Here is a 24203-nt window from a genome sequence, read left to right on the forward strand (position 1 = left end):
TTTTTTCCTGATGGCTACTCTTTGTGTGCAATCTTATTTATGCATTTTTTTTTTCTGGGTCAAGATCCCATTGGCTTTGGATCCTGAAAAGGTTCCTAAGTCTTCTGAAGACCAGATGGTGGTTCGATGCCGGCTCCCCCAATCCTGAACGCCTCACTCAGGGCCACATCCCGCCCGGGCCACCCGCTGGACCTCGAGGCCCCGCCCCTCCGCGGTTCATCTAGGTCGCCCCGCCCCCTGCCTCCTCCCCCACCCCCGCCGCCCCGCCTCCTTCCCCTCCTGCTCCCGGCTCCACGTCCGGCTTCGCTTCCCGCCCTTTCGAGCCTCGTCGGCTTCCGTCCCAGATGATCCCTCCCCTGGGCCGCAGCCGCCCCGCCGCCGCCGCCGCCGCCGCCGCCGCTGCCGCCGCCGCCGCCGCTGCCGCCGCCTCCGCCGCTCGGCGTCGGAGCCGCCTTCTCAGGCAGTGGCGTAGCCGGCTGGGTGTCGCGGCTTCCCCGAGTGTGGCGGAGGAGGTCAGTCCTGGAGGCGAGCGGGGGGCCATGGAGAAAGCGGCCCGGGGCGCCCCTCAGACCTACTAGAGCGGGCCTGTCGCGGCTGCAGGCGCCATGGACCGAGCCCCGGCTGACCAGGTACGCGGGCGGCGGGCTCGGGCCTGGCTGGCGGGGGTAAGATGGAGGGGGGGGGGGTCGCCGCTGTCTTGCAGGCCCGGCCCGAGGCTCCGAGCGTGGGGTCCCCGGTGAGACACCCCTCACCCCTCTCCCCCGGAACACGGTTGCACCCGGTTCCCCTGCATTGTTCCAGCCGCTGCCTCGGGCCGTCGCGGGTGTGTGTCTGTGTGTGTGTGTGTGTGTGTGTGTGTGTGTCGGGGGTGGGTGGGTCTCCATACTTGTCCCCCCCTCCCCCAAGATGGAGGGGGGGTTCCCTGGGGCCTTGACTCCCCGACAGGGACAACCCCCCCCCCCAACCTAGGTGCCCAAGTTGTTGGGTGCCCTCCGGAGAGGAGGCGTTCTAACTTCCAGCACTCCCCATCCTCCCCGCCAGCCCCCAGCCCCCAGTCCCCCTTCAGTTCTGGAATGTGCTGTTTGCTGTTGTTGTTGTTGTTGTTGTTTTGTCAAGGTGGCACCAAAGCTTTCGGAGACGCAGGATCCCGTGGTTCAGTCGTTGTTTGTTGTTTTCTTTGGGGCCGGTCCAGGGGCTTGAACTCAGGGCCGGGCCTGGGCGCTGTCCCCGAGCTCTTGCGCTCCACCGCATGAGCCACAGCCCCACTTCTGGAATGAATTGTATTTATTTATTTGTCTATTCGTTTATTTATTTATTTATTTTTCGGGTGATGCATTGGAGATAAAAGAGTCTCACGGACTTTTTCCTTCCCCGGCTGGCTTTGAACCTCGATCCTCCTCGGGTCTCAGCCTCCCGAGTAGCTGAGATTACCGGCTTTTGTTTATTGGTTGGGCATTGTTTTTAAAGTGCCTTAGGGAACTGTTTTTTGTTTTTTTGGTTTTTTTTTTTTTTTTAAAGAAATGGTCATTCCGGTTTCCCCTTGCCAGGCTTGTCTTCCCGATATTTTGTAAGATTTGTGATCAGCGGGTTTTTTTGTTGTTGTTGTTGTTGTCGCTGCTGCTGTTGTTGTTGTTGTTTTTAAATGGAGATTACGTTTTTTTAGTGAGCTTGAGTTCGGTTCCAGCCGCATTAGTGTTATGTTTGGTTTTTGGATTGCAGTTAGATTCTTGATTATCCATGGTGCTGGGAGGTAGGAATAATGACAGTTGGAAAAACAGTGTAGAATCATAGTCTGTACTTCCCATCCCCAAATGTTTTTTTTCAGTGTTAAGGTCCCTGGGAAACAAATTGATTGGATGAAATCTTAAATCGTGATTACTGCCCATTCCCCATTCTCAAGGCCTTCCTTGTCCGAGGATGAATTAGGCAAATGGGTGAAAAGAAGAAGAAAGAATACTGACTTTTCCTGTTAATTTTACGAATGGCCGGTTAGCACCTGAATAAGGACACCAGATTTCCCAAATTCGCATTTCTACATCTAGACAGCAGGCCAGAGCCACTTTTGATTTGGAAACCAGACTCTTAACCATCAAAGCACAGCTTCCTACTTGTATATGTACACTTTTTTACGAACCTTCTTTTTTTTTCCCTCCTCCTTGTTTGAGGCAGGGTTTTTTGTTTGTTTTTTATGTTGCTCAGACTGGGCCGCAACTCCTGAGTTCAAATGATCCTCCAGACTCAAGCTTCCCAGAGTAGCTAGGACTAAGACCGATGCCCTAGTACCCAGATACACACACATTAATTTAAACAACAACAACACCACCCCCCCATACACCCCAAGCTCTTTCTGTGAATACAGCTTTGAAAACACAAATGAGTTTTATAAAACAACACAGGAATTACCAAAGCAAAAGTGGTGTGGAGCATCCTGGGCTTTACCAAAGAATTCTGTATGCAGTCTCTATTCAGTTTAGTTTAAGAATTTTTATTTTGAAGATATTTGCCAAAAACACTCCAGATTTCAAAGCTTGACAATCAAATAGGAAATTTACTTGAACTATTTCCTTGTGTGTCACTAATAAAAGGGTTGGACGGACATCTTGTTCCTTCACTGAGGCCATCCAACTGTAACCAGTAATGCTACCATATGTATACTTGGGGTTACTTTCATCCTAGAGGAATCATAATTAATTAGATGGTACCTTTGGGCATAGCAGTTTTTGTGTGATTATTTTAAGAGCAAGTTTTAGCAAATTGTTTAGACAGTTTCTCTCATCCCACATCCTTCCACAAGCTATTATATCCTTGTAGAAATTTAAGAGCTAGAGAAAAGCCATGGAGAAAGATTTTATACTGGAAGTTTGTTTTTGTTTTTTTGTTTTTCTTCCAGGACCTTTTGCCTCATCCCCATCCTGACTCTAAATGGGAGAATGATTTGGAACTTTCCTACATTCCTGTGTTCTCAGAAAAACAGATCTAGAAAAATAGTGTGTCTGCCTCGTTATTGCATTAGGCAGCTAATTCAGGGATCTGTGGTTGGCCTGGAAAGAGTAGACTGGAAGGAGTGTATTTCATTTTATGTATGCAAGACTCCATTGTTCTTGACTTAGTCTCAAAGAGGTCTTTTTTTTTCCTTTTTTATGAGGTCAAATTTGAACTCAGAGCCTCACATGCTCTAGCACTTGAGCTTTGTGCCTTGCCCTTTTTTGCTTTAGTTATTTTGGGGATAGGGTATCACAGTTTTGCCCCCAGGCGGCCTAGGACATCAGTTCTCTTATCTATTTCGGGATAACAGACATGCGACAACAGCTTTCCATTCTGCTATACAGTAATGTGATGGCTTTTTAGGTTATTTGCATTATGCTTTTATATTTTTACTACTGAGATGAATTGATAGGCAAAAAGCATTAAAAAGTACATATGGTATGTTCTGAATTCCCATTTTTCCTCAAAATGTTTTGTGTGTTTTTTTTGTCTTAAAACCTATGTTGGCTTATATTAAAATTTCTTTTTTTTTGGCCAGTCCTGGGCCTTGGACTCAAGGCCTGAGCACTGTCCCTGGCTTCTTTTTGCTCAAGGCTAGCACTCTGCCACTTGAGCCACAGCGCCACTTTTGGCCATTTTCTATGTATGTGGTGCTGGGGAATCGAACCCAGGGCTTCATGTATATGAGGTACTCGCCACTAGGCCATATTCCCAGCCCCTAAAATTTCTGAAAATGCTTACAGTGCTAAGTATAAGCTTGGCTATACATGTTGATCGATATCATAAAAAGTAAGTCACTGAGATGGGAATAAAATACTGGATGAATAATGGTAACTAGTAATAACTATGAAAGATGCTATGGGCAGAAGAGAATCTCAGGAGTATTCTCTTTCATCAAGACTTAAAACTATAACCTTAATTTTAATTTTCAGAGTTAGTTGTTCTAAAAACAGTTATATTTTCTTTAAAAATGTTACAAAGGGGAAAAGAACGTAAAGAATAAATTGGGATTTGTTTCATTTATAAAGTATTAGTGTTTCTATTTTTAGGAGATTTAAAAGTTTTGTTATTTAAAAATAAACAATGGGTTCATAACACTCAAGATTCAGTTATGTATTCTAACAATTCAAATTTTGGCTTAATTTTTAGGATGTTAACATGAGATTTTTTTTTTTTAAGTTTATAAATTTCTTGATTCTTAACATCTTTAAGTCTTTTTTTGTATGTGCCAGTCCTGGGTTTGAACTCAGAGCCTGGGCACTGTTCCTGAGATTTTGTGCTCTATCATTTTGAGTCACAGCTCTATTTATTCATTTTTTTTTTGGCCAGTCCTGGGCCTTGGACTCAGGGCCTGAGCACTGGTCCCTGGCTTCCTTTTGCTCAAGGCTAGCACTCTGCCACTTGAGCCACAGCGCCACTTCTGGCCGTTTTCTGTATATGTGGTGCTGGGTAATCGAACCCAGGGCCTCATGTATACGAGGCAAGCTCTCTTGCCACTAGGCCATATCCCCAGCCCTCACAGCTCTATTTTTGACTTTTTTTTTTTTTGGTAGTTAAGAGATAAAAGTCTCATGGACTTTCCTGCTCTGTCTAGCTTTTAACTATGATCCACAGACCTCAGCCTCCTGAGTAGCTAGGATTACAGGTGTGAGCCACCAGTGCCCAGTTTATATCTTCAATTCTTAGCAAAACAAATGGGTAATGTATATATGTGATTTCATGTAAGGTTGTTTACCAATATTGAAAGAAAAATTATTTGGCTTGTAACTGTTTCTTTTCAAGTAGTTTTTAAAGTTCAAATAATACTGGCACTGCAAACTAAATTCATAGTCAGTTCTCCATATGCTCATGGAGAGAAAATAACATGTGGAGATTTAAAAGGACATTTTCAAGCTTTTAGGTTAAAGAGGAAATAAGAAAAACAGAATGTGGGTTATATAAAATATTTATAAGCTATTGTAGACTATAAAATATCATATGAAAATCTATGAGATAAGGCTGAAGCTATATACTCAGGCAAATGAATGTCATAAGTGCTTTCATAATTAAACAGCTTAAAAGGAAAATAAAATGACACATCCAGTACAAGAAGTAAGGTGCAAGGGGGAGGGAGAAACTCCATCAAAGCAAGAAGAAAAAACAATCAAGTAAAAACTGGTATTAATGAATTAGATCATGTCAAGTCTAGAAAGTTGGTTTTTAGAAGAGTACCATCAGATTTTAACAGGACTAGATTTGGCATCTCTCAAAAAGTGTAAAATTATGGATAGGGAAGCATGTGGGCAGATTGTGTGAAATGCTTTGATTTTCTTTTTTTCTGGGTGTTTTCTGAAGTCTTGGAGAACTTGCAGCCAGTACAGTTCTTTTTGGTATGTAAACCAATAAGCAGGTATCTTCAACAGTCATCTTTTTTTTTTCTTTTTCAGAAAGCATTTGTTTTACCTATGACCAGGGGATGTAAAATATCTTGACATTTTTCATTACCACAGATTCTAGAGGGCTTTCAGGATTCTGTGTTCTCTGTGGGTGTATGGTACATACTCTGAAGTTGCACTGTAGGAGAATGTCTCATTATGTTCTGCTTCAGTTTTTATCTTAAGTGGGTGTCATTTTTTTGTTGCTTAATCTGGGACAATTATTTGCATTCTCCTGGAGGCTTTTTCTCCTACTTGAGTGCATTCTCTGCTGGTATGTGCTTCCCAGGAATGGTTTGCCCATTTCCCTAAGCTGCTCTGGTACTGGGCATTTTCAGAATACCACTCCATGTGTATTTGTGGAACTCTGTAGGCTCCCTGATCTGCATGCACTTGTGTAATAAACACTTTAAGCGAAGTTGGTTTTTTTTTTAAATCATGTTCTGATAAGTGTTGTCTTTTCTAGACTATTCAAAGACATTTTATCTCTTAGTATTTGCTTTAATATATACAAAATTAAAAATGAGTGAAACTGCTAGAATTTTTCCCCCCAAACAGAGGTTTCCGGAATTGCTACAACTTTTCCTTAATTTGGGAAATTAGGAAATAGTTTCTGAAAGATAAAGTCATTATTACAGTATAAATAGTTGGATTTGGGGGGAGGGAGGGGGGAGTGTCAGTCGTGGGGCTTAAACTCTTGGCCTGGGCTCTGTCCTTGAGAGCTCTTTAACTCAAGGCTAGCACTCTCCCACTTGAGCCACAGCGCCACTTCTGGCTTTTTCTATATATGTGGTGCTGAGGAATCGAACCCAGGGCTTCATTTATGTGAGGCAAGAACACTACCACTTTCTGCACATATGCTGCATACACATACAGGTATGAAATGTAAATTACTATGACACCTTTTTGAACAAGAGGTTGCTTGAGTTCATCTAAATTTTTCTATGCAGTAGGAGTGAAACTGGACATAAAAGTTTGTTGGAGCTTTTTTTTTAAAATTTAGGTCCATCATGGGGCTTGAACTCAGGGTCTCAGCAGTGTGCCTGAGCTCTTTTTTTGCTCAAGGCCAGCACTCTACCACTTTGAGTCATAGCACCACTTCAGGCAGAAAGTTCTGGTAGTTAGTTGGAGATCTCACAGCCTTTCTTGCCGGGGCTGGCTTTGACCCCAGTCCTCAGATCTCAGCCTCCTGATTAGGATTACAGATGTGGGCTATTGTCACCCGGCTACTTTGTGATTTAAAAAAAAAAATCTTAAAAATTATATTTTTAATGCTGGTAAAATGTGATTTCTTCTTGTGCATATATGTATATATGTAGCTATATGAAGCAGATCTATATTATCTATGCATTATTGTTGAAAGTTAGCTTTTTTCATGGTTAGAAAATGTTTATTAGTTTGATATATTGTACTCAATAATACTCTATATAAATAAATTTTGAGTTCTAGTGAATATCACAGAATTACTGGCATTCGGATGTGGTTTGGGCTCACATAATTTTAAGAAACCAACACTCACAGATACTTACATTATTTATTACTAGATATGTCACATTTGGTTTATAATGCAAGTATGGATTTCAAACTTAGATGAGTAGGAAGAATACTGAATTGATACTGCTTTGTAATTCAGATTTCTTCCCAACCTCTCAGCATTTCTGAATATTTACAGAGAAGTGTGTAGTGTGTGTGTGTGTGTGTGTGTGTGTGTGTGTGTGTGTGTGTGTGTGTGTTCTGGTCCTGGGGCTTGAACTCAGGGCCTGGGAACTGTCCTTAAGGTGTTTTTTTTTATTGTTTTGTTTTGTTTTTGTCTCTGCTGGGCCTGGGCACTGTCCTTGAGCTTTTGTGCTCAAGACTAGTACTCTACCACTTGAGTCACAGTTCCACTTCTGCCTTTTTATTAGGGGCGGGGAGGAGATAATAGAGATATGGCTTTCCTGCCTGGGCCTGCTTTGAACCATAATCCTCAGATCTCAGACTCCTGAATAGCTAGGATTACAGGCATGAGGCTCCTGTACCTGGCTTAACAGAAATTTATCAGATACTCCAGGAGCTACTGAGGTGCCTCTTCCTAAGAGAAATTCCTATCCTGGTATTTATACATCTTATGTACTTATATTTGTATCTGTTAATACTGTAGTTTTTTTTTTTTGTCTGAGCATGTATAGATTTATTGTTACAAGAAGAGATACAGGGGCTGGGAATATGGCCTAGTGGTAAAGTGCTTGTGTCGTATACATGAAGTACTGTGTTCGATTCCTCAGCACCACATATATAGCCAGAAGAAAAAGCCAGAAGAGGCGCTGCGACTCAAGCCTTGAGCAAAAGGAAGCTCAGGGACAATGCTCAGGCCCTGAGTCCACACCCCAGGACTAGCAACGAAAACAAAACAAATAGATACAGAATCAGCCCCTCCTCCCCCCCAAAAAAGAAAGAAGTGAAAAAATACAAAGAAAACTAGAGTATGTTTATGGGTTATTTTAGTTTGCTCAGATGTTTGCTGGGAATCTGAAATTATCATTTTTTTCTCCAGCCTAACCGTGAACCAGAATTTTTCCCCCTATGTTAAGTATAATTTGTTTCTTCTTAGACATTTTCTTTCCTTTTAATTTAACAATACTAATCTAATTTCCTGAAATTCACAGAAATAGACTACTTTTTAAATTAATAGAATAAATATGATTATTCAGAACTCTGTAAATGATTTTTCCCATAACAAAATTAGTTGAAAGCATGTTGTTTTGTGAAGAGCTGGTTTTCTTGCTACCACTTTATTTTTAGTTGCTGAGGCATGGCTTCCTTGTGCCCTTGATTGTTTTTAACAATTTTGATTATTATTCCTTTTTGCCAGTCCTGGGCTTTGAACTCAAGGCCTGAGCACTGTCCCTGGTTTGTTTGTTTGGTTTCGTCTAAATAACTTCATTTTCACTTATTTATTTTTGCCAGTCTTGGGGCTTGAACTCTGGGCCTGGCAGCTGCCCCTGGATTACTTTTTGCTCAAGGCTAGCACTCTACCACTTGAGCCACAGGGCCACTTCCAGCTTTTTCTGTGATTAATTGGAGTTGAGAATCTTACGGAGTTTCTTTTCCAGGCTGGGTTCCAACTGTAGTCCTCAGATCTCAGCCTCCTGAGTAGCTAGGATTACAGGCTTGACCACCGGTGCCCAGGTTCACTTACTTTAAAGTGACATTGCATCTCCTTTTGGAGCTTTTGTGAATATTGAGAAGAGTCCTAACTATTTGTAAAGATGACCATCTGTTGTTATGCCTTTGTTTTGCTTGCTAACCAAATGCATTTCATTTTTCCTTTGAAGAATGTTAAGCTTTCGGCGGAAGTAGAGCCATTTATTCCCCAGAAGAAGAATCCTGATACCTTTGTGATTCCTATGGCTCTCCCAAATGAAAATGGAAGTGTTTCTGGTGTAGAACCAACTCCAATTCCCAGCTACCTGATTACTTGCTATCCATTTGTTCAGGAAAACCAATCCAATAGGTAATTTCTTCATTATTTTCTTCATTATGTATGTGTGGGGTGGGGCTGTGTAGAACTTATCAAAGCATACTTCTTTTTTTTTTTTGGCCAGTTCTGGGCCTTGGACTCAGGGCCTGAGCACTGTCTCTGGCTTCTTTTTGCTTGAAGCTAGCACTCTGCCATTTGAGCCATAGCGCCACTTCTGTCCGTTTTCTGTATATGTGGTGCTGAGGAATTGAACCCAGGGCTTCAAATATATGAGGGGAGCACTCTTGCCACTAAGCCTTATCCCCAGCCCCTTATTTTCTTTTTTTTTTTTGGCCAGTCCTGGGGCTTGGACTCTGGGCCTGAGCACTGTCCCTGGCTTCTTTTTGCTCAAGGCTAGCACTCTGCCACTTGAGCCACAGCGACACTTCTGGCCATTTTCTGTATATGTGGTGCTGGGGAATCGAACCCAGGGCCTCATGTATATGAGGCAGGCACTCTTGCCACTAGGCCATATCCCCAGCCCCCTTATTTTCTTTTTTAACAATCATTTATCTGTTTATTAAGAAGGGAGAGTAAAACCAAATGGTGTAGAAACTTGAAAATTTGTTAACTTGGATTATTTTCTCATTGTTTTTCAGAGGAGATGTAATTTTAAGGACATGAAACTTTATCAAATCATTAAGTTTATTTGAAAGGAATTGACCCAAAGGGAAAAGTGAAATAATGCTAGACATTGTCTGGCACAAGAAGAAAATACCAAGGGATAGTTTTAAGTGAAACTTCCATGGTTGTCAGCATGTATTCTAGTTTACCTAGTGTTTGTGTTGTAGTCGCAGGGAGACTTAGCAAAGTACCTGCAGTTCAAGCAGGTATATGACAAAGTTACCACAAGGTAGTAAATTGTAATCATGTCATGATACCTTCCTAGCCTTTCTGTAGACTGAGTGATTGGCATTCATTGGTATAGTTCATTTCATTGCTATATGGAAGTGCTTTCAGCCTTTTCCAAGTTTTATCACTTACAGAAAAGAGTAGTCCTCTAGCATTGTGAACACAAGTGGGCTGAGTGGATGAGGCAGCTGGTGGCATTGCTCAAACATCCATAAGCCATTTCCAAACATCCATAAGCCATTGTGGTATACCAGTGTGCTAGCATGCGGAATTTGAGAAACTCTGCGTGGATGCTTTTTTATGCCACTGAGCTACCCTCCCACATACTGAATGCTAATAATCTGAGGTCTTTGGGAGGTTGGCAAATAGTAGAAACTATAGGAGATCCTTTTCAATTGAAGCTAGTGTTTTATTAACAATCTGATAATTAAAAATGAATGTAGCCAGGCACCAGTGGCTCACACCTGTAATCCTAGCTACTCAGGGGGCTGAGATCTGAGGATCACAGTTCAAAGCCAGCCTGGGCAAAACAGTCCTGGTGAGACTCTAATCTCCAATTAACCTCTCAAAAACTGGAAGTGGTGCTGTGGCTCAAGTGGTAGAGTGCCAGCCTTGAGCACAAAGAGGCTCAGTGACAGTGCGCAGGCCGTGAGTTCAAGCCCCACAACTGACAAAAAAAATTAATGTGCAAGATGATTAATAGACTAAGCTCAGTAATAGTTTTTTCTGTTGGACAGAATGGTCAAGTGTGCAGTGTGATGAATTTGTTTTCTAGCCTTATTGAGTAATCTTTGGGAATTCATGAGTAAGCTAGTTGTTAAATTTTAAGACATTTTTAGATTTTTTTTGAACATTTTTCCATTTTTCTCTGTCATCCCAGAAGCAACTGAGGACAAACTCTAAGCTTCAACCCCCCCTACTCCCAGCAGCAACCTTTGGTGAGGGACTGCAGGGACAGGAAGAACCCCTGCTCTGCTCTGTAGGAGCTATGCTAGAGGAAGTGTAGTACTGAGGACAGGAATCAATGGAGACTTGACTAGCCCCCTAGGAGAGAAGCCAGGAAAAGTGCAACCCTTGGCCAAGTGGCTAGGGGCATATGGGAGAGGGGAGGAGGAAGAGGCCTTGGAACCAAATTGAACAATGAGAAGGTGGAGCAAATCACCTTGTGTAATGATCACCTTACACACTGCTCATCTTACTTTGCTTTCTGCTTTCAGAGGCTGTCAGAGCTGTTAGCATTAGCATTGGATAGGAGCTTTGGATTGCCATGTTTGCAGACCCAGCCCCTAGATTTTGTGGTGGTGTTGGGTTGTTTTTTTGCCAGTCCTGGGACTTGAACTTGCACTGTCCCTGCACAAGGTTAGCATTCTATCACTTGAGCCATAGCACCACTTCTGGCTTTTTCTATTTATGTGGTACTGAGGAATTGAACCCAGGGCTTCATGCATGCTAGGCAAGCACTCTACCACTAAGCCATATTCCCAGCCCTGCTCTGTTTTTTGGTTTTTTTTTTGCCAGTCCTGGAGCTTGAACTCAGGGCCTGAGCACTGTCCCTGGCTTCTTCTTCTTCTTTGTTGTTTTTTTCTTTTTTCCTCAAGGCCAGCACTCTACCACTTTCAGCCACAGTGCCACTTCTGGCCATTTTCTATATATGTGGTGCTGAGGAATCAAACCCAGAGCTTCATGTATATGAGGCAAGCACTCTACCACTTTCAGCCACAGTGCCACTTCTGGCCATTTTCTATATATGTGGTGCTGAGGAATCAAACCCAGAGGCTTCATGTATATGAGGCAAGCACTCTACCACTAGGCCACATCCTCAGCCCCTGTACTGTTGTTGTTGTTTTTTTTAATAAAAAAGATGAGATTTTACATTAGTATTATTTTTAGACTTGTTAATTTATTCTCTTAAATTATTATTTGGTTTTTCAGACAATTTCCTTTATATAACAGTGATCTACGATGGCAACAACCCAACCCAAGCCCTACTGGACCATACCTTGCCTACCCCATCATATCTACTCAGCCTCCTATTTCTGCAGAATATACATATTACCAGCTGATGCCAGCACCCTGTGCCCAAGTTATGGGTTTCTATCATCCTTTTCCTACTCCATACTCTAGCACCTTTCAAGCTGCAAGTACTGTCAATGCAGTAGCCACAGAATGCACCGAGCGTCCCAGTCAGCTCGGGCAAGTCTTCCCGCTGTCCACTCATCGAACCAGAAACACTAACAGAGGACCAGCAACACCAAAAGTAAGTGATTATCTTGGGTATTTCTATTGTTAATACTAGTATAGTTTTCTGCTTGTGTTGATGGGCCTTTACTTGCTGAAATTACTACATATTTTTCATTCCTGAGATGATTTTTAGAGTTCTTCCCCTTTGATTGATGATATATTTTACAATTGTTTTTATTATTGCCTCAAGAGAGTTGTACATAAACATAATACATAAATCTTTCCAAATTATTTTAATTTTGGGATAAAGTTGTATAGCGGTACCAGCATTGATAAGTGGATCCTCTGCTGCAATGTTGAATGGCTAACGCACGTCAAGATATTTCAGTCTTCAGAAACCAGTGGGAGACTTGGTAAAGAACATTTGTGATTCATTAGATCTGTCCTTCAGAATCACTATTTCTAGTCTGTGAATTTTTAGTAGGAATAGCACTTTGTCATTTAAGAAGTGCTTTGTTGTTCATATTATTTTAATTTTATTTGCATTATTTTTTATTTATGGAAACAAATATTCTCCTAGGGATGAAGAAACTGGCAAGACAAGATTTAAAAAACTGGGCTGGGAATGTGGCTCAGTGGTAGAGTGCTTGCCTAGCATGCGTGAAGCCCTCATTGATTCCTCATTACTACATGAACAGAAAAAGCTGGAAGTGGTGCTGTGGCTCAAGTGGTAGAGTGCTAGTCTTGAGCAAAAGAAGCTCAGGGGGCTGGGGATATAGCCTAGTGGCAAGAGTGCCTGCCTCGGATACACGAGGCCCTAGGTTCGATTCCCCAGCACCACATATACAGAAAATGGCCAGAAGCGGCGCTGTGGCTCAAGTGGCAGAGTGCTAGCCTTGAGCGGGAAGAAGCCAGGGACAGTGCTCAGGCCCTGAGTCCAAGGCCCAGGACTGGCCAAAAAAAAAAAAAAAAAAGAAGCTCAGGGACAATGCTTAGGCACTGAGTTCAGGCCCCAGGACTGGTAAAAGAAAAAAAGAAAAAAGCAAACACCTTTTACTGAGGACCAGACACTTAACTTTAGGCATAGAGGAAAGGTCCTAAAATCAGAAGAGAAATAAGGCTATTCTAGGTGTTGGCTTTCCATTGACACTAATAAGAGGAGCCACCTCTTGCTTTTTAAAAAAATCTTTAGTCACAATTTTTCTTTTTCTTTTTTTTTTTTTCTGTCTTTTGTTGGTCATAGGGCTTGAACTCTGGGCCTGGGCACTGTCCCTGAGCCCTTTGCTCCAGTACCACTTCCAGTTTTCTGCTGGTTAATTGTGATATTCCTACCCAGGCACACTTTGAACCATGATTCTCAGATCTCAGCCTCCTGAGTAGCTAGGATTACAGGCGTGAGCCACCAGTACCAGGCTGGTATTGAGGTTTGAATTCAGGGCCTGCACTTGGTTAGCTGGCTTGCTCAGTTGTCACTCTACCACTCGAGCCACGCCTCTAGCCCTGGTTTTTTTCTGCTCATTTTGAAGATAGAGTCTCCCAAACTTTCTTGCCCAGAAAGCTTTAAAGCACAATTCGCAGATCTCAGCCTCCTGAGTTGCTAGGATTACAGGCATGAGTCACCAGTGCCTGGCCTAATTGCTCTATTTTTAAATGAAGAGACAGATCAGCTCTTTACTACTTTCTTTTTCAATTCCAAAGGAGAGGGAGGGAGGGAGGGAGGGAGAGAGAGAGAGAGAGAGAGAGAGAGAGAGAGAGAGAGAGAGAGAGAGAGAGAGAATGTATTATATGTATCATTGTTATCATGCAATTAAAATTTAGCATGACATAGATTCCCATGGTTGGTCTTAACCTTGTTAGATAAAAAATGTACAACTTTTAATATGATTTGGTTATACTCTTGTTTTTAATAATTGAGAAAATATAACAATTAAAAATGAATTTATATTTCAACAGTCATAGTAGTTTAATGATTATTTGAGGAAGCGTGAGAATGTGTGTATTGCACATCTTAGCCATAGGCTAAGATTTTATAATGTTCAGTGCATTGAATAGATTTCTTCCTTTTTTTTTTAACTTAAATTAGCAACAACTTTCACAACAGCATATAAAGAGCAAAAGGCCACTGGTGAAAAATGTAGCTACTCAGAAAGAAATGAATGCAGCAGGTCCTGATACCAGATCGAAAATTGTTCTTCTGGTTGATGCTTCACAGCAAACTGGTAAGGAATGGGTCCTTATGTATTCATCACAGGCTTGGATCTGTGTTCTTGCATGGACTTTTCAGGGTTCTATACTTTCATCCTTCCATTTGTCCTGCCACTTTGTGAAGTACCATCAGAAGCCTTGCAAGGTTTGTGTTTTTGTTTTCTTTCAACTTCCTGACTGGTTATGTACACATTTGAACAAAGTTTAAGTTTTTCCTTCCCCCTGTATGTGTAGAACAGTGTAGAAATCAGAGGTGGGATATGGTAATGTAGAAAATGGAGTGATTATTTCTGATAGAAATCATTTTTGTGTGCTGATCTTGGGGCTTGAACTTGGGTGCTGAACTTGGGGCCTGGGTACTATCCCTGAGCTTTTGTGCTCAAGGCTAGTGCTTTACTTCTTGAGGCACAGCTCTACTAAAGGCTTTTTTGGTGTTTAATTGGAGATAAGTGTCAGAACTTTTTTGCCTTGGCTGACTTTATAAACTGCCATACTCATATCTCAGCCCCTGAGTAGCTAGGATTACAGTTTTAAATCACCTGTGCTTGGCTTAGAAATAAAAACGTTATTATAACAATATTAAAACCCCTTGCAAAACATCCTGACATCCTGTAACATCTTTATAGAAGGAACTTAGCAAATTTTCTCCACCATTTTTTTTCTTTTTCTTTTTTTTTCTGCCAGTCCTGGGGCTTGAACTCAGGGTCTGAGCACTGTCCCTGACATCTTTTTGTTCAAGGCTAGCACTCCACTACTTGAGTCATAGCACCACTTCTGGCGTTTTTTTATATATGTGGTGTTGAGGAATCGAACCCAGGGCTTCATGTACACAAGGCAAGCACTCTGCCTCTAGGCCATATTCCCAGCCCTTCTACACCATTTATTTTTATTTATTTATTTATTTATTTATTTATATTTTATATATATATATATTTATTATCAGACTGAATTACAGAGAGGTTACAGTTTCATACATTAGGCATTGGATATATTTCTTGTACTGTTTGTTACCTCCTCCCTCATTCCCCCCTCCCCCTTTCCCTCCCCGCCCCATGAGTTGTTCAGTTCATTTACACCAAACAGTTTTGCAAGTATTGCTTTTGTAGTTGTTTGTCTTTTTTTACCCTGTGCCTCTCGATTTTGGTATTTGCTTCCAATTTCCTAGTTCTAATACCAGTATACCCGGTTTCCAATATACTCAGATAAGATACAGAGAAAGTGTAGATACAACCACAGGAAGGTGATACAAGAAGATCATCAATAATAGAGGCTACAGTTACTTATGGCACATTGAAAGTAGTTACAACTGTGATATAACAATCGTTTCCATAACATGGATTTCATTTCGCTTAGCATTATCTTATGTGTTCGTAAGGGTATAGCTATTGGGCTCCTGTGATCCTCTGCTGTCTATACCATTTTTAAGCATAGATCTGAACCAGACTTATCAGCAGTGGTATCTACATTCACAAAAGCAAATAAACTGGGAGCCAATGGGTCTCACCTGAAATCTTAACTTCTTGGGAGGCTGAGATCAGAGGATCATGGCTTAAGGCCCTCCCAGGTGTACAACCAATGACTGGAGCTGGTAGTGAGTTCCTGTCATCCTAGCTATGTGAAAGACTGAGATCAGGAGGGTTGCAGTTCTAGGCCAGTGGGCAGAAAAGTCGACAAAACAATCTCAATGGAAGAAGCTGGGCAAGTGGTCCATGCTTATTATTGTAGTTACAACTGTAAGCCTGAAATAGAAGGCATTAGCCTTCTGTACCATGAGATACAGTCATGTGCTAGGGCAGTGAATGTCACCATATGTCAGAAATTATCAGTGGGGAAAAAAAAAAGCTGTGGGCATGGCTCAACTAATATTAGAGTGCTTCTTAACCAGACTAAGGCCCTGTGTTCAAACCCATATCAGCCAAGAGGGGAAAATATTTAAAACTAGTCAGATAATTTGTCAAAAAAATGTAAAGGACTATAACAACATTAAATAAAAAAATGTATCCTGACAATAGATAAGAAATAATATCCTTACAATTTTCTAGCTATTTATTAGCTTGTATTATGAAATTGCAGTTATGTGTCTCTCATCTCAGTTTATTCTCTGTGGAGTAGATATTGATCTCTCTTTGCCATTGTCATTCACACTAGTAATCCTTTTTAATGGTCCGTGGCCAAGCATTAAATCTTGTCTGAGCAAAATTGCTTTTTATTTTTCTTTAGCTTCTATTTAAATAAGGTCTGGGTTGAGGCTATGTGGTATGACATATGCCTGTAATTCCAGCATTGTTGGAGTCCTGAGACACATAGCAAGACACTGTCACAAAAATCACACACGGAACTCCTCCAAATAGGTCTGAATTGAAGTGAATAAGATAGCCCATGCTTTTTTTCCCCTTGGGTTGTTCTGCATCTATTGTATATCCATTCACGTGGTCTTTTACCATTTCTTAGGTCCTTTAGGAGCAGAGAGAAAGGATCCTGTTGATAGTACCTGCACTGTGTGGCTTGTAGGGCGCACACTGACAAATGCTAGGGGCAATACATTCCCCAGTTTCAGTTGATTGTTCATCATCGTGATCAATTCCATATCTCTTCAGTGCTGGAATGGCTTTAAAAAATTGACCTTCTCTAGTGAATCACCATAAAGACACCTTCTGAAGCATAAGGATTACAAAGCAGAGAGGGGAAGGCATAGTGTGAGTGACAACTGTGTATTTTATCAGTATTCGCCAGTTTGTTTTTGACCTCTGAGGATTGATGGATTGCTGTCACCAAGAGACAGAGTTAAATATAGACATAGAAATAGCTTGTTGAAATCAATTTTGCTTTTGAACACAAGCCTATATTATCTAATAAGAGTTTAATAAGATGACCAAATATAAAGTAATATACCAAAGTTAATTCTAGGTCAGCGTGCCACCAACAAAATTTAAGCAAAGATACGGTTTATAATAGCAGTAGAAGCGTAGTTTCTAGGAATTAGTCTTGGGGATATGAGACACAAGCAGAAAACTGAAAAACACTATTGCAGGGCCTTAACCACATCCTGTGTGCATGTCCCATCCCACCATGCAGGGTGATGGGATACTGCAGATGTCACTTCTCCAAAGCTGCTCTGCAGACTCAGCACTGCTCTTATAACAATTCCAGTAGGAAGTTTTGGGGAACTTGACAAACAAATTCTAAAATTAGGAGCATTGGTCTCAGACACAAGCCTTGGGAAAGAACATTTCCCCTATATTTAAAGACTTACAAAATCACCTTAATTCCTGCAGGTTCATATTATTGGTACAATGTGCAAGAATCTACAAAGCATAGAAACAGACCCCTATGTATGTGTACAAATACATATATGGGAAACGACAGGGAAAGCATTACAGGTTTCTTATTTATACCCTCTCAAATCTGTTTCATTTGGATTAAAGACGTCATGAGAAAATCCAATGGTAGAAGAAAATATTGGTAGAAAATATAGGTAGATATCTTTGTGGCTGCCACCAGAGAACTATTTCTAAAATTCAGAATTTAATTTAAGAGAGGCCAGATTTTGTGCTTCATGCCTGTAATAACTAGCTACACAGGAAGGAGAGATCAGGAGGAGTGAGGTTCAAAGCCAGCCCAGGCAGAAAGTGACATTCCCCATCTCAGTTAATGCACTGGCATGGTTGTACATGTCTCTAAAATGATTTGGAAAGCCCTTAAATAAGAGCCTTAAATAAGGCTGGCCCTGAGCAAAACACATTGCCGTACCTGAAAAATAAAGCAAAAAAGACTCAAGCTATGGCTCAAGTGGTAGAACACCTGCCTAGTAAACATGAAGTCCTGATTTCAAACCCCAGTACTAAGAAGAAGGAGGGGGAGGAGGAGATAAGAGAAGAAGAGGAGGAGAAATAAGTGACAGTATAAAGTTGTCTGCATTGTGTGATATCTAAAAGAACTCATGGAAATAATTGTATACTGTCCTTGGGGCCTATAGGACATAATGCCAGAGGGCACTGTTTGTGCCTACAGGGCACCATTTGACAGGACTGGGGGAATCTTTCCTTTGACTCATTATCCATCCTTATGGATATGTTTAAGTGCAGTTTCCTGTTTGCAAGAGAAGGGGCTGTTTGAGGAAAAGCACACATATCACAGTGCTGCAGACACAGTGAAACACAGTGTCCAGAACAACTGCCAAGTCATAGAAGATGCAGAACACTGCTCCACATAACCTCAGATTGTGTCACCCTTGTATAAAATCTATAAATGTGAGCTGGGTGCTGGTGTCTCACACCTGTAATCTAATGTACTCAGGAGGCTGAGATCTAAAGATTCACTATTTGAAGCCACCTTAGAAAGAAAAATGTTTGAGGCTCCATCTCCAAAATAACCAGCAAAATGTCAGGTTGAAGGTCAAGTGGTAAAGTGCTAGCCAAGCAGGCTTGAAGTACAGAGTTCAGACTCTGGTATTGCCAAAAATAAAATTATGAATGGGTAGTAATGGAGAAAAAGAAAACTTGTAATTTATTGGAAGACAACTTATTGACTTTTGGTTTAAAAAATGTCAATGTAGTTATAATTTGTGAAATTAAAAAAAACCTTAAAAACAAGACAAACAACAAGTTAAATGATACAAAAGTAAAATTTGTCAAAAAGAATAGTGGCTAAAAGCATCTGGAAAAATGTTTAACCTTGTTATTTAAGTGAGAAAATGCAAATTAAATCCTACACTGAACCACCTTTTTATGCACAACAGAGTGTCAAGAATTACAATCTAGGAAATGTGTCAAGTATATAGAGAATGTATGGCTCAGTGGGAATGTTTATGTCCTGTTGGAGTATAAATTGTAGCCACTTCTGAAAATGATGTGGCATTTTCTAGTAAAGTTGAATCGGTGCATCCCCTAAGACCTTATCATATTGGCCTCATAGAAACTTTTGCATGCACACCAGCTGCCCTTTTTTTTTTTTGCGTTGTTAATTTTCAAGACATGTTTTTACTTTGTTGCTATTGTGTTCTGTCACTGTGCTTTCTCTGGCTGGGGTAACAGGCGCATGCCACTGCGCCTAGGCTCTGGTTGAGATGGAGTCTCCAACTTCTATGTGTGGGCTGATCTCAAAGTGTGATCGCCTGGTCTGCATCTCCCATGTAGGAAGGATCACAAACTTGCGCCACTATGCCCTTCTTATTTTAGTATCTTAATGATACAATATTTTATTTTCATAATAGAAACATGTTATGTCAGTCAACTTACCAGGAGTATCTTACCTTCTAGTCTTAAAAAGGTCACATCGTTTACTGTGTATGTACAGCTTGTCACAACCTACTGATTAACACGGGTCATCATCAACACTTTCCTTGTCTTCTTACAGATTTCCCATCAGATATTGCTAACAAGTCTCTGTCTGAGAGCACGGCCACAATGCTTTGGAAGTCCAAAGGCAGGAGGAGAAGAGCATCCCACCCCACAGCCGAATCCTCCAGTGAGCAGGGGGCCAGCGAAGCTGACATTGACAGTGATAGCGGCTACTGCAGTCCTAAACACAACAATAACCAGCCTGCTGCTGGGGCTTCCCGTCATCCTGACGCTGGGACCATGAATGTGTGTAGCATGCCTTGTTTCCGTATCAGTGGCTGCATCCATCAGTTTCTCATGTCCTCTGCTAAAGCAAACAGTTCCTATAGTAATGAGATGGTTAAAATAAGGTTTATATATCAGAATGAAAAGTATTACGAAGCAACATTCTGCCATTATAAGAAGCATGTGTGCTGAGTGCCGGTGACTCACGCCTGTAATCCTAGCTACTCAGGAGGCTGAGATCTGAAGATTGCAGTTCAAAGCCAGCCCAGGCAGTAAAGGCCCCAGGAGACTTTTCTCCAATTAACCACTCAAAAACTGGAAGTGGTGCTGTGGCTCAAAGTGGTAGAGTACTAGCGTTGAGCAAACAAGCTCAGGAACAGTGCCCAGACCCTGAGTTCAAGCCCCATAACTGACCAAAAAAAAAAACAAACTTGAAAAATGCTAGTTTAAATGATGAAACATTTGTCAAGTATATAGTGTTGACTCGTGAGTGGAAAATAATTGTCTCCTTTTTCTTTTTGCCTTTAGCATGTGGAATCATCTGTGTGTACAGGTACTTATTTTCTGTGTTGTTTTTGCTATAATCTCTTCATCCGCATCCATTTTCTTTTTTAAGTATATAGCTCACTAGTGTTACAAAACCAGAAAGAGAAAAAGAGCCCACAGACATAAATCTTTCAGTAATTGAATTTAATTTGAAAAGTACAGTTTTAGCAAGCAAGTTGTGTGACTAACAACTGAGTGTCACTGAAAGTTATAGAAAAATCTCAGTATTTATTGTGACTGATTTTAGTGTATAAAGGTAAGGGGCAATTAGATTTTGGCTTCTTTTCGAAGTAAATCAAATCTTTAAATATGTGTTATAGGTGGTGTAAATTGGACCAATGTAACTTGCCAGGCAACCCAGAAAAAACCCTGGATGGAAAAAAACCAGATATTTTCTAGAGGTGGAAGGCAAACTGAGCAAAAAAACAATTCCCAGGTAATTTGTATTAGATTGGAGAAATTTGATTAGATGTAAAATGAATTGTTTTCAATTTGTGATAATGATCGCATCATGATTGTGAAAAGACACTATCTTTAATGTTTGCAGTTGTTAAATTATTTGGAAGTGAACTATTCAGTGGCACATGGCTCATGCCTGTAACCTTAAAGAGGCTGAAATGGGGGAGATGGAGGCAAGCTCAGCAAAAACTTCACGAGACCCCATTTCAACTAATAAAAAGACACAGTGATACCTGCTTGTCATCTTAGTATAAATAGGAGCATTGAGATCTGAGGCTGGCCCAGGCAAAAACACAGAACCTTATTTGAAAAATAATGAAAGCAAAACTAACTGGCCTCATGGCTCACGTGGTAGAGTACTGGCCTAACAAGTGCAAGGCCCTGAGTTCTCAATCTCCAGTACTGCCCAAACACAAAACAAAAAAACAGTGAACTATCTTGCTATCTATAGCTTTAAAATGGCTTAATCCATAAAGTTTACTTAAATAATTTTTTTTAAATGATGAAATATTGGGCTGGGAATATGACCTAGTGGCAAGAGTGCTTGCCTCTATACATGAAGCCCTGAGTTTGATTCCTCAGCACCACATATATAGAAAAGGCCAGAAGTGGCGCTGTGGCTCAAGTGGTAGAGTGCTAGCCTAAAGCAAAAAGAAGCCAGGGACGGTATTCAGGCCCCGAGTTCAAGCCCCGGACTGGCAAAAAAAGAAGGTGAAACATTGAATGGAGGTATTAAGTGTATGATGTATATTGTACTAATTTCTTACTTTTCTGTATTTTTTAATATTTTATTATTTTGAAGAAGAATGCCCTCAAATACTGCTACCTCTGCCATGTCTTTTTCCTATTAATATTTAAAAAAATATAAGTGCACTCTGTGCTATAGCTTTGTGCATGTGTGCTTTATTTGAGTTGTTCACCCCTCTGTGGTAGTGGTAGGGAGGCTGCCTCAGCCTTATGTGGAGGTCTTAAGACTAGGTCATGAAGGTGATGGGCCTCTCTGGCTGGGGTCCCTTGGGTAGGATTACTGATCCCATTCATGATGGCTCTGATCTCATAACCCAGTTACCTCCCTGAGGTGATCCCTGAGGTCCCACCTCCAAATACCACCACATTCGGAATTAGGATTTCAAGACATGGGTTTGGAGGACACACACATTTAGTCCATAACTAGGATAATAATTTATACTGTGGGAACAAGATTACTTTTGGTAGTTGAACTCAGGCCCTCACCCTTGCTGGCTGAATCATTTGAGCCGCATCGCCCCATTCTTTTTTGCTTTAGTTATTTTTTGGATTACCTTAATGTGAGCCAGATATCCTTGGTAGTGAATATTGCAGTTTTGGGCTGGGAATGTGACCTAGTGGCAAGAGTACTTGCCTTGTATACATGAAGCCCAGGGTTCGATTCCCCAGCACCACATGTATAGAAAACGGCCAGAAGGTAGAGTGCTAGCCTTGAGCAAAAAGAAGCCAGGGAACAGTGCTCAGGCCCTGAGTCCAAGCCCCAGGACTGGCAAAAAAATAAAAAATAAATTGCATTTTTTTTTTTTAATCCAGGGCCAGCCTTGGATTGTAGCCCTCCTACGTATGCCTTTCATATAGCTGGATTATCAGGCCCAGCTTTGTTTGTTGACCTGAGTGTCTTGCTGACTTCTTGCTAAAGCAGTCCATGAACTCTGATCCTCTTTATTCCTGCTACCCCAGTAGCTGGGATTGCAGGTGTGCCCCACCATACCATGCTCAAGTAAAGAAAGATTTTTTATTAATTACTTGATACTTTTTCCTAAGGAGGAAGCAGGCAGGGAAGGGGGGAGAGGAGAAAGTACGTGAGAACAACAATAACATTTATTGGAAAACAAACTTTCAATAGACTGAAAGTGGGTTGGCTCTAGGTTAAAATGACCCTTAAGACTGTTTAAAAATAAATAAATACCTGCAGGTACCCAGGTATCAGGCTTAAAATAGTTATATAAAAATAAAAAGCATTGTACTATTCTCTTTGATGGCAACATCTTGCAGAACTAAAGTACAATATTCTTCACCTAAACAGGATACTTAACCTTGAAACAGTCAAGAAATAGAGTAGTTACAGCAGGGTCTCTTTATGTCACTGTTTTATCCTTGAGTCTCATCCCAGAGAAGAAGTCATCTATTCACAGTAGAAAGAACTTTCCCTCTGAGGAATTGTTCATATGCGAGGAGCTCTGACATAGAAGACCAGAAAAGCATGCTTAAACTCTGTATAGACTTATTAACCCTTTTCTGCTCACTAAGCTCTATTGGTTGAGTCAGAGGAAAGCATTCAGCTACTTGTGCACAAGTGCCCGAGGGAAAAGCACACACACACACACACACACACACACACACACACACACACACACACACACAAAGAAATAGAGTAGAACCACTGCCATGGGGACCCAGTGTTGCCCTGGAGATCCTGCTGTCTTTCACTCTCCTCCTCACTAGTCACTCTGTCTTCCAAACCCCTTCTCTGCACTCACTTTCCTGGTCTGTGGTGGGGCAGACTGGGTGTCAGCTTTGTTACCACTTCATATTTTTATTTGGCTGAGTACTGACTGTCCTGCTGGAGTATAGAAGTGCCCCGTTAGTGTGACTTCCCCACCCCCCCATCCCCGCCAAGGACATCGTCTGGCATTCAGGTCAAGGCCCTTACCAATACGGCTGATGTAGATATTCATGTAGAGGGAAAGAAAGTAGGGTTTATTAATGATAGCATTTTTAGCCAGGCATCAGTGGCTCACACTTGTAATCCTAGCTACTCAGGAGGCTGAGATCTAAGGATTGTGGTTCGAAGCTAGCGTGGGCAGAAAAGTCCTTATGAGACTCTTATCTCCAATTAACCACTCAAAAACTGGAAGTAGAGCTGTGGTTCAAAGTGGTAGAGCACTTGCCTTGAGCAAAGAGAGCTCAGCCTAGGCCCGGAGTTCAAGCCCATGACCAATGCTCCCTCCCCCACAGAAAAAAAATGTCACATTTTTATGTTTTCCTTAGAATTACCTACTTCACAGAGATTTTGGCCTCTGGAATGGTGCATTTGATAAAAATTTATTGAGCTTTTTGTACTTTCCTGCAAATGTGTTTTACTTCACCACACTAGTTGCTTAAACATAATAAGGTTTTCTTTTCCCCTGTGGGGTTACTCAGGCTGGACTCCGATGCCGAGGACATAGTACTTCCTCAGAAAGAAGACAGAATTTGCAAAAGAGACAAGATAACAAGCATTTAAACCCTAGTCAGTCCCACAGAAGTGACCCAAATTCGGAGTCTTTATATTTTGAGGTATTTTTTTTTTCAAATTCTTTGTAAAGTGTTACAGGAAAATGCTCTCACAAACAAATTAATTAAGAGTACATTTCAGTTACTCCATCCAGAATACCTGTGTGTGGGGGGTGTGTGTGTGTTTCTTAGAGCTTGAACTTGGCTTGGGTGCTGGCTCTGAGCTTTTTTTTGCCCAAGGCTAGCCCTCTACCA

At 41.3% G+C, this 24203-nt stretch overlaps 1 protein-coding gene across 3 annotated transcripts in view; it reads left to right on the forward strand.

Moving 5' to 3' along the window:
- The first annotated feature begins 382 nt into the window (after positions 1-382).
- Positions 383-24203, forward strand: part of Secisbp2l (SECIS binding protein 2 like) — a 43935-nt gene continuing 20114 nt past the window's right edge. The window contains exons 1-8 of one of the 3 annotated variants that reach the window (XM_048331880.1): positions 383-629; positions 8714-8892; positions 11875-12007; positions 14015-14150; positions 19492-19721; positions 20229-20253; positions 20567-20682; positions 23877-24011. In XM_048331880.1, coding sequence (XP_048187837.1) covers positions 606-629; positions 8714-8892; positions 11875-12007; positions 14015-14150; positions 19492-19721; positions 20229-20253; positions 20567-20682; positions 23877-24011 — 978 coding nt within the window. In that variant the 5' untranslated portion in view covers positions 383-605. Of the gene's footprint in view, positions 630-8713; positions 8893-11682; positions 12008-14014; positions 14151-19491; positions 19722-20228; positions 20254-20566; positions 20683-23876; positions 24012-24203 lie in introns of all 3 variants that reach the window. The other 2 variants (XM_048331878.1, XM_048331879.1) reach the window with 2 other exon arrangements.

Source organism: Perognathus longimembris, chromosome 23 (assembly GCF_023159225.1).
Source record: "Perognathus longimembris pacificus isolate PPM17 chromosome 23, ASM2315922v1, whole genome shotgun sequence".
NCBI lineage: Eukaryota > Metazoa > Chordata > Mammalia > Rodentia > Heteromyidae > Perognathus > Perognathus longimembris.